This window comes from Apis florea, unplaced genomic scaffold, assembly GCF_048593485.1.
Source record: "Apis florea isolate Af1SG1 unplaced genomic scaffold, ASM4859348v1 contig_2980_pilon, whole genome shotgun sequence".
Classification (NCBI taxonomy): Eukaryota; Metazoa; Arthropoda; class Insecta; order Hymenoptera; family Apidae; genus Apis; species Apis florea.
The window spans coordinates 300550-311296 of NW_028256683.1; the positions used below are offsets into that span (position 1 = coordinate 300550).

Sequence of the window (10747 nt, forward strand, 5' to 3'; positions counted from 1 at the left end):
GAAAGAACCAGTGACAGAAAAGTTATTGGATCGTGTCTGCGATTTAATAGGATTATTGCAATGGCCAGTCGAAGGCTATCAGCTCACGGTGCGATGTCTCGAGGAGGCTCGAAATTAAACATCTCTCTCTCTCCTCTTTCGCTTTCCTCTTCTATTCCATTCCAATGCCGTGTTGGGTAACTTTTCTCCCCTGGTTTATATTGATTTCTATCGATTTCGTCGCACAAAAGCAATCGATATTTTATACACTTTTCTCAGAATAAATCGCTTTACACGAGAAAATATTTAAAATATTGTATTTTTCTTTCATTTTTATCATTTTCGTCAAGATTCGCGATTCCATTGGCCATCTATTTAAAAAATATCCAAATTGCAGCAAGTTAAACATAGTGTCAATTATATTAATCAATTATTTGTTGTATGATTAGTTCATAAATTCTGATGTAATAATTTTCTTCATATAAAAATACACAACCTTTCTTATTTCTCTTGTTGATATAAAAATTGTGAAACTATATCATAAACATTATTAAATAAATAAAATATAAATATGGAATTTTTTATTTCAAAGCATCCTTCTTGCATCTTAATAATTGCAACTTTTATATAAATATATGATTTAATCTATGATTTGCAATATTGTCAATTTTTTAGAATTTTTAATGAACATTAACAATTAGTTTATTAATTAGGTATACAAATAATACGGATAAAGTAAGTACAATTAATCTGTCGTATGTATCATATGCATTTATGTCACGTATTCTCATTATAACTATGCTCAAACTCTTATAACTCCAAATAATTTCAATATTCCTTTCTCTTCTTCCATTTTTACTTGCAAATTACGTTTTCACAGTTCTTCGTGAGAGAAGACGGAGAACAAAGAGACGAGTTACACATTTTATACGATTACATCACATATTTCGAATAGAATACATTTATTTCCCGTGTAAAGTTAATATACATTTCCTCCAATATTTTAGCATATATTTAAAATTCAAGACGGTTCGTAGACTGTTCAACATGCGACTACAACGATTGTATATAGAAACTCAAACTTCTTTGAGAATATTGTAAAGGAAGACGCATTGTAATGTAGGAAGTATTACATGGAACCCATAATGCATCCCAAGTCGCGCGATGATCCTCAAATAAGGAATCAAAGTGTACCGGTTACATTCGTGATCCAATCTTTCACTTCCGTTATGGCTGTGAAAACGGTTGGATACTGCCATTCACAAGATCGACTCCAAGAGGTAATACCTATAAATAGCAACGTCCATGATCGAACTATTCAAATAAAACACGATTGATATAATTATCCACTTTTCAACGATGATTTGTCGCAAATATATCGAGTCCTCTGCTAACTTTTCTATTCAATGCTCGAATAATTTTACTAACCGTAACTTGATTTTCTCTTACAAACGTTTGGATCATTAATTCACATATTAAAAATTTGGAATCACTCATCCACTTTCTTCTCTTCTATGATATTTTCAGACAATCTTTCGAGCATGTGTGATCAATAATGTGTGATCACAAGTGATCAATAATAAATTTCACCGAATATAATCTCACCGAATAACGCGCCCCGAAAAATGAGAGGCGATCCGGAATCCCCGACGCAAGGTCTAGCGGTGTCCGATAAGGCGCAAAACATCCTGTTTGTTAATAAGTCGCCGCCACTTGCTTCCTCGCAATCCTGGTTATTAATTTTCCGCATCGTGGTGTATAAAAGTTCGTTCGAGACTGGACCTAATAACTGTGATAAATGATCGTGTTACGAAACCTAGCGACCCGAAAAATCTTCGGTTCTTACCCTGGATGCACCCCAGCCGAGAACCAGAACCAGGGAATCGTCGTCGATCATCGAACGCGTTTTAGGCAATTTGATGGGTTGTTTCGTGTTGTCGTACGTTATCCTGTCGGAGAGCTACGGTAGCGAGGGTAGCAGAAGAAATATTACCGTATACGTTACGACAAATAATAAATAGTGAATCCAATCGATCGATTTATTTATAGGCGAGATGGAAGAAGTAATTTCTTTTATTGCTTTTTTATTGTTTAAATTTTCCTGTTTGGGATTAAGGTTTATTTGAAATCGATCAATTTCACTTGTTCAATCAATGGTAATAGAGATTTGCGTCAATGAAATATTTTGTCACGGATTTTAATTTTTTAAATATCTATGTCTCCTGTTAAACGATAGCAAGTATAATTTTTTGATATTTAGTTATTAAATTAAATTGAAAAATCGAATTACAATTTAACGATCGCGAATAACAAAAAGTAATTTATCACTAATTAATAAGCAATATTTTTAATTTTTCCTTTCGACAATAATTAATGAAATATTTTTAGAATAGAGATATCAAAAAAGAAGAATTATACTTGATTTGACTAAATTTATATTTAGCAGAAATTTATCCTTATTAAAAATTCATAATAGAAAATTACGAAATAAGAAATCCTTGATGACAAATATTGACAAATATCGAACGAATGTCAAAATATGTATTTTCTCGTTGAAAAAAATATGACAAATATTTGGCAAACATAGAAGCGAACAAATATATAAATTTCACTCGTATTAGTAACAGATGCAGAGCACCAGTTACATCGAAGCATTTCCACATTATCGTGATATTTGCATACCATGATTAGATTCAAATATCTACCAAAAAAAAAAAGAAAACTTTACTTCATTAAAAAAATATTTTTTAGAAAAACATCCAAGAGATAGACACTTGTGCACTTTTTCGAAATATTGCATAGCTTTATGTAATTAAACCTTTCGGTGTGTGCGCGTGTTTTCAACGATCGTCTCGAGAACCTCGCGACAATTGCGACAGGCCACTAAATGCTCTCTTGAAGCGGACAGACACGCACGGTAACGAGACAAGCGAGAACGTATTACCTCAACGAGGCCGACGTCGTAGTCGTAATTAATTGCGTTAAAGGCGGGATGAATCGCGACGCTTTGGACACCATAATTGTCACCGCCCTCGTAATAACGCGACGTGCCCGCTCTCACGTGGAACAACCATGGCTTCCCCCCTCCTCGTTGTACGCTGTAAAAAGAACGGAGGAAAAAAAAAAAAAAATACGCAACCGTGCAATCGAGATGCGTACACAAATCGCGTGTACGCGGAGATTGTTCAAACACGATGTATTAATCTTGCCTGAGTGCGCACTGCGCCGATGTTATTATCCACTTTTCCTCGACGATACCGCCGCCGCAGAAATGCTCGACTTGGTGACCGAAAAACGTGCCATTGTTCTGCAACGAAACCTGGGACGAGAGGCAACGATTCTCTAAATGTCAAATCGACCGTGAAGATCGATCGCACGTTATACTAACCACAAATGGATATTCCTCTATGGCGGCCGGTTCCCCTCCGATAATCCTGAGTCCAGGAAATCTAGCTGACTTCCAGACGATTCTTTCTCGATAATCGGCTGTGAGGCATTCAAATCAGTTGAATCGTTTAATGCGGTTCCCTCTTCGTATCGATCGGTTAATGAAATTAAGTTTCTCCGTTCTTCTCTCTCTCCCTCTTAATTTTATTGATCGCGGGAGGAGTAAGTTTGGACAACGAGTTGAAAAGTGTTTTTTTCCTTTTTAGCGGAGAATTCCGGAGAAATAAAATAATGGATGAAGTGTTTTCGAAAAAAAAAAAAAAATTGCCTCTCTCTCTGATCGGTGGTAAAATTAAACGTGGAAAAATTAGTTTCTGGATCAAATGAATTTTATATTACGTGCCGCGAGGGATTTAAAGTTGTCACTTTTCTTTCTTTTAACACGTTTTCAAATATATTTTTTAATTTTCCATTCGTATCTTTGTTAATTATTATTAATTATAACGCTTCTTCTTCTTTGTGAAATTTATATTAAATGATTGTTATTTAGTTACGTATAGTTTCAATATAATTTATCATCCTCGCATTTCCTACGTTTATAACAATTTTCGTCTTTCTATTTTATACAGGATGCTTCATTTGATTTTGATACCTTGATTTTCTAAATAATAATAATAATACCTTCTCCTCGACTTTTTTACTAAAGTAATAATAGCGAGAAAATTAATAAATCAAAATCAGGCGAGGCATCTTGTACACCATACAAATGTATATTTAATACATTTAATCACGAGGCAAGGTCTTACTTGAACCATGGCGGGAAACCGCGCAAAGTACGGATGAAGTGGAGAGCACGAAGAACAGCAATGCTTGCATCGTGGCTACGTTTGAGGTCATCGAGGGAACCGGGTGTTCTTTATAAACCCGCAAAACACGTAATTTCTGCATAAACAATTTGTTGGCGGGATTACTGCCACTATCTTTCTCTCCTCCACTTATCGGCAAGATGCTAATGCTTTTAAGGCCATGACATTAAGGGCTAAATCGTCTCTCGCAATAAATATATTTTCAACTGTGCTCCGTACAGTTGGAAAATGGCTCAAGATATTAAGATAAAGTCGGAAAGCAATTAAGTGGCCAGCATGTCGCAACAGAGTCATAAATTGAACGCTTCCTTAGAATTTAGCCGCTTATAAAATTCAAAATATATAATGCATATAATTCGTTTAATCTAATTACTCCTTAAGCCGCTGATATACTAGCTATATATGATTCTTCTTATTATGAAACTAAACATATCGTATCTTCGAGTGATATCGCACTGATACGTTGAAAGAAGGCTTTAAGAAGACGATGTATAATTTTCTTCTAATCTGAGGATGTTTAATCGATGTAAACAAAAGGATTGTAATGTAATTTAACATTAATTGAAATAACAGCAATACAAATAAAATATGTAAATGGCATAAATAAGAATAATAATTCGAAATAGATAGAAGTAGGAGATACAAATATTAAATAATAATAATAATAATAATAAAGGAATTAAGCAAGTATATCCGGTATAATCTTTCCCTCTGTTTTATCTACCTTGTTTCATTTGCTTCGCAAGTTTCGATAAAACTCGTTCAAACGAAGAGAGAATGTTATTCAATGATACCGAGAATCGTTATTAATATCAATATCACGTTGAGAAAATCATTTCGATTATATACCATCGACGATTATTCATCGTCGAGCTAATTGACCTGTGCAAATGTCGAGTTAATGCACGATCCACTGCCTCCATAAATACGTAACGCCCCTGTAATTTCATCCTCCTCGCTCTCTCCAACTCTGTCTCCCTTCTTCTTCTTTTCCTTCTCTCTCTCTCTCTCTCTTTTTTTATCAGGAAGCATCGAATTAATTATCCAGTGGACGCTATTATCCCCTACAAATAATTTCAATTACACGTCACGGTGCGCACCATGTCGTAAAACGAATCGTTAACAAGAGACAAACATCGGCCTGCCAACGACAGAACTGGAACGAATGAATTCGCGCTTGTGCCTCTCGCGTCGACGAATACCAAATAACGCGAATATTTATTATTAAATTAACATATATCTGGCCCGAGTTGGAAATTTGTCGCTGATCCACGTTCGAATCCACTTCTCCTCGAATATAAATTAATTCGTTGGCTCATTGTTTCTCGATGCTCTTATTAACTATTTCCTGGCCTTCCACCGGTTATAATTGATGGATCGATACGAAATCACTACGTTGACGATTTATTTAATCGTTCTCAAAATATCGTCTCGGACCCGTACTCCTGTCACGGCCATTCAATCCGTTTATTCGCGAACGCAGCAACGCGAATTTTCAACCGAACACGATCGTGGAGCATTGCTTGGAGCGATTTTCGAGCGAATTATTACTTCATTATTTTAATTTCGATCTCGTGTCTCATACACACGAAATATTACGTTCGAAGAAAATATTTTAAACTGATTAACGCGTTTGTGGTTTACATCCCGTTTGCTGTTTATCCTTTGTAATTAATTTATTCGATTTTAATTTATTCCATAATGAGTAATTTTACTTATGATCATAAATACACCGTAAGAACAAAAATGATTGTTTTAATACAGGCTTTTAATTAAAAGCCTTTCTGAAAATAGAAATAAGTGAATTAATATCAAGTTCTGATACATTTAAAAAAAAAAAAAAAAAGGAGCTTATTGCTTCTCAATTTAAAAATTATATTGAAAGGATTCGAATTCGAATGAAGTTCGGCGAAAGAAAATATTATATCATAGATATCTTAATTTTAAAAAATTCTCAACCTCAGAATGATAGAGCAAGATATAAGATTTTTCAAGAAATCAAGAGATAAAAATAGATAAAAAAATTCTTATTTACATTAAAAAAAATCTGATAATCTTGATTTTGATATATATTTTTCAGTCTTTCGAACAACAAAGTTTATTTATTCTTTAAAAAATTATTAATTATTAAATAATATCACGAAGGCAAACAAATTTCTGTCTGTATATTAAGAATGAGAAAAGAATATTCGTATTGAGATTGAGAATATTTGTATTATTTCTAGTCTTAGCCAAATCCTAAATCCAGATATTATCATATCGATATTTACAATTAAAAATGAGGAAACGATATAGAAGACTGAAATATATCCTCAATCATTATTACTACAATCATTATTGTGTATCATTATTGTTTCATAAACTTCTAATCTAATCTAACTCAGCTAAACTTTATGCCAACTAAAATATTCGCTTGGAAAATATCCTATTTCTAATGATTAATAACAAGCAATCTCTTAGATTAAAATCTCTTAGAAATTACTTAACTCAATTATTCTAATATATCTATGATAAAAATCTAGATTATAGGAATAGCTTCTTCTATTATAAATAAATAAAAATCCCGAAAAATATGAAACTACAAAAAGAATCACAATTATGTTTCAATTATAATTCTCTTCACGAATCTAATTTAGAGAAAGAAAACGTATTTCATAAATAATGACATAAAAATAGTATAAAAAGAAACGAAAATCCTATTAAATATTTAATCTTTATTGTTCAACTCTATTTCCATTAAGTTATCAATGAATTATTATTAATATTTGTAAAAGAAGAAACATAAAGAGTTTTATCAGTTTTATAAACAATCGACTGAGAAAAAATGGCGGACAAAACTCAATGTAATTATTGCCACTCGCGAAACGAATATGGATCCTCTCGTACATATAATTTAATCACGATTTATCCCTCTCGATGAAACAAAATTATCATAACGATTTTCTTAACACATTGGTGTATTTCATCATTATTAATCCTTTGCGCTTCAATGGCGACTCTCAGGCGCCATTCCACCGAATAATTCCAGATAATGACTCAATAACTCCGGACTCTTCGGCATCACTTGGATTGTTGCAGCAATTCGAACGGCGACAATATTCATCTATGTTTGACTTTTTTAAATATAATCTTATAAAATGTAGAATAACATACTATCAAATGTTTAGACATTTTTATTTAAAATTAGATCGCGGATCGAATTTTACATATTCGACTATACTCCGAGTTTAATGATAGAAATATTATTTTCAAGGAGGAAAATAGTGATAAAAATGGAAATGCAGTAAGAGAAGATGAGAAATAAGAATAATAGACAATAAATGAGACTATGTTATTGGGATTGTAAGGTTTGTAACGATATCTTATTGTGATATTTGCTTTAACAAACCGAGGATGCTTCTTAGTAATTACTTCATTATTAAAATATCACATAACATAGATTTTTAATATTCAACAATTTAATATTCAATAAATTATCTTTCTTTGTATGTAAAGATAGATAAAATATTAAAATATAAAAGTTTTACGTTAATTTGTGTGTGAAATCATTTTAAGTTAACTTAAGAAATTCACCGAACGAATACGGGAAATCGTCTGGAGTTGCTGATTCGCCCGATCGAAAAAGGGTTAATTCGAACTGGGTCCCTTCTATTCATCTGGCCAGTCAATTCGATTGAAAATATTTCAACGCGAAAACGCTCGAATTTCTGCGAAATGTGCATTCGTAATCCGACGTAGACGTGAATCCGCCATAAATTTGGATAAACGTCGTCCTCCTCTCCCTGTCTATCGTTCACCGTAATTTCAATAATCGCTTCGATACGATGTACACACGCGACACAGCTTTCTCTTCTTCTTTTTTTCTTCTCTTTTCTCTCTCCTTTTATCAACAACGTAGGTTGAGTCATGAATTGATTTAAAAAAATCGAATGATGAGTCGTGCGTTCTCATCATTGTATTGATTCGTTTCGCATGGCGTGATCGATAAACACTTTTCTTCGAAATTTTTTGTAACATAAATTAATTATAATAACACAATATTTTATGGTAATATAAATTAATAAGATAATTTTAAAATTTGGAGACATCGTTGGAAATTATTTATTTTCTACATAAGTTTAAATATATCTTCTAATATTCAGTTATTCACAGAAATTATGTTTGTAATAGTAAGAATTTTCTTGAAGAATCCAAAATTTCTATTCTTTTTTTTTTTTTTTTTGCCATTTAAATATTTTATCTTCGTATCTCCTTCGCTAATTTATCGATTCATTAAGATTAAAAAAAACTACTATTTAAAAAATTCCTTTTTTCAATTATTCTGCATTCGAGGAAAAAATACATCGTGTGTTCTATTATAAATTTCGTACGTATGTATGATAAATACTCTCGATTCCACAAAAGCGTGCCTATATACGTATAATTATCCTGAATTATAATAAACCGGAAATTTGTAAATTCTGACGCCGTTTTCAAGAAACTCCCGCGTATTTCGTTAATGCGTGTGTATTCGTGTTAAGCTCGTACAATGCAACGCGTCGTAGAGACCAAGTATTAGAAGTTGGAAATTTGGAAGAGATTATAACGAATTAAACGAGAAGGAAGTTCGCTCGAGAGGGATGCTCTATTTATCCATGAAGAAACATCGTTCTATGAAACTGTTATTTCGCAACAGTCAGTGAAACGAATTTTAATTCAAATGTCGATTCATTTGGAACGTTCGATAAAGAAAAGAATGTTAATTGTCGAGTTCGACGATAACGAGTTGAGTTCAATATTAACTTATCTAATCTTGATTAATTTATAATTTTCTAATTCTCGATTTCTTTTCAATATTATGAACGTAAAAAAAGGATTTCAAATTGCGTAATATTCAAATCCAAATTACATTTTTGGAATTTAATATTTAAATTTTAAACAGAATCAGAATTTTTTAATAGAATGTCAATTTGGATTTGTATATTACGACGAAGATAACTTGATATATTTTTAAAAGAATTATCCATTACAATGTATCTAAAGAATTGCACATTGTAATGTGTCGTAAGAAGAATATTAACTCGTTTCGGATACTAGAAATTCGTGATCTATATTTAATTCTTTTTATATTTACATTGCCCAGTAACTATTGAATTTCTTTCTCCACAAGAAGAGAACACCGTATTTATTACTGCACCTAACATACAAAATAAAGAAATCTTATACTAAATAATATAATATTAGAGCATTAACACTATCAATCTTAATCGAACGAAGATGATCCAAAATAAAATCCGTTGAAAATCTAATCTATATAATTCGATCAACGAAATTCATTCCCCGTGAATCAATTATTCGCCACGAATCAATCTTCGAGCTCCAGACTTTACATATCCAATAAATCTCGCGGATAGAAATATGTTCTTCCGCCACTCCCGGCTGATGAAACGTCCCCAAACGTCGAGAGGGATAATTATAACTAAATTCCGTGTGTAGAACAAAATTGAAACAACACGAAGTGTTTCGTTCACGAAACGTGTGAGTAAAGCACGATTAATCAAGATAGCCCTCGTTCTATCAGTCGGAGGAAAGCGCACACCGGCCAGGATGGAAATTTAAATGGTAATTTTCAGCCGGATTACACGTTATGGAATTATCCTTGGCCTCACTTTCATCCCCCTGGCCATACTAATGCTGCCTTATTTTCATTGCGTTCATTCGCCCGTGTCATAAATAATGCACGTTACTTCCTTTGCGAGCCGCATGCGTCGCATTTATAATACACCTGAGATAGACACGTGTGTATGTGCCTTAACTCTCCCCTCTCCCCCACCGTATATTCGGCCGGGTACGGCCATCATATAATTTTAACGCCACCGCCTGGCCTTTTACGTTTACGAGAGTCGTTTGGCGTTGCATTAATTCTCGCGTACGTTACGCCACGTTTCGAAACACGTGTCTGTATTCTGAAACTAGGGACGTTCCGGTGTATGCGCCACTTCGTATTACCCTCAGGCTGAATCGATACATAAAACTATATTCTACGCCAAATTATACGCATGCATAAAATGTATTCGTCAATTTCTCTCTTCTTTTTGTTTATATATATATATATATTGTATTCCTCCCATTTATTTCTTTTCTTTAATAGCCAATAAGACAGAAATTGTTAAGCTCTGGAAACATTCGATGATTATCTATTATATAAAAGACAGTTTTAATCTTTTACTTTCGATCTTAGTTACATTTTATCAAGAATATACCGTAATGGAAAGAATTTTTTACGAGTTAATCAGTTAATCAGAGTTGTCTTTTAGTTCTCGAGACATGCAAAAAAATTGTTGTTGTAATTAGAAGTATCAACAATATGTGACCACTATTTAAAAATGCACAATTGGTGGAATGGATCAAAAACATTTCTTTATAGATTTCGTGCTTGAAATATATCAATCTCAAGATACATATGCAAGGTATTTATAAAAATGTGGGACACCTTTGGAGAGTGGATTCTAAATATCAAAACGATAAAAAAAGTT

At 32.8% G+C, this 10747-nt stretch overlaps 1 protein-coding gene across 1 annotated transcript; it reads right to left on the reverse strand.

The window, feature by feature from the left end:
- Positions 1-698: 698 nt before the first annotated feature.
- On the reverse strand, positions 699-4314 carry LOC100864795 (trypsin 5G1). The gene is made up of 7 exons (XM_003695731.4): positions 4173-4314; positions 3368-3465; positions 3189-3298; positions 2924-3077; positions 1826-1939; positions 1585-1768; positions 699-1266 (listed from the first exon to the last, which is right to left on the reverse strand). Exons 1-7 carry the CDS (start codon positions 4312-4314, stop codon positions 1163-1165), a joined length of 906 nt encoding a protein of 301 aa, XP_003695779.3. The 3' UTR covers positions 699-1162.
- Positions 4315-10747: the final 6433 nt, after the last annotated feature.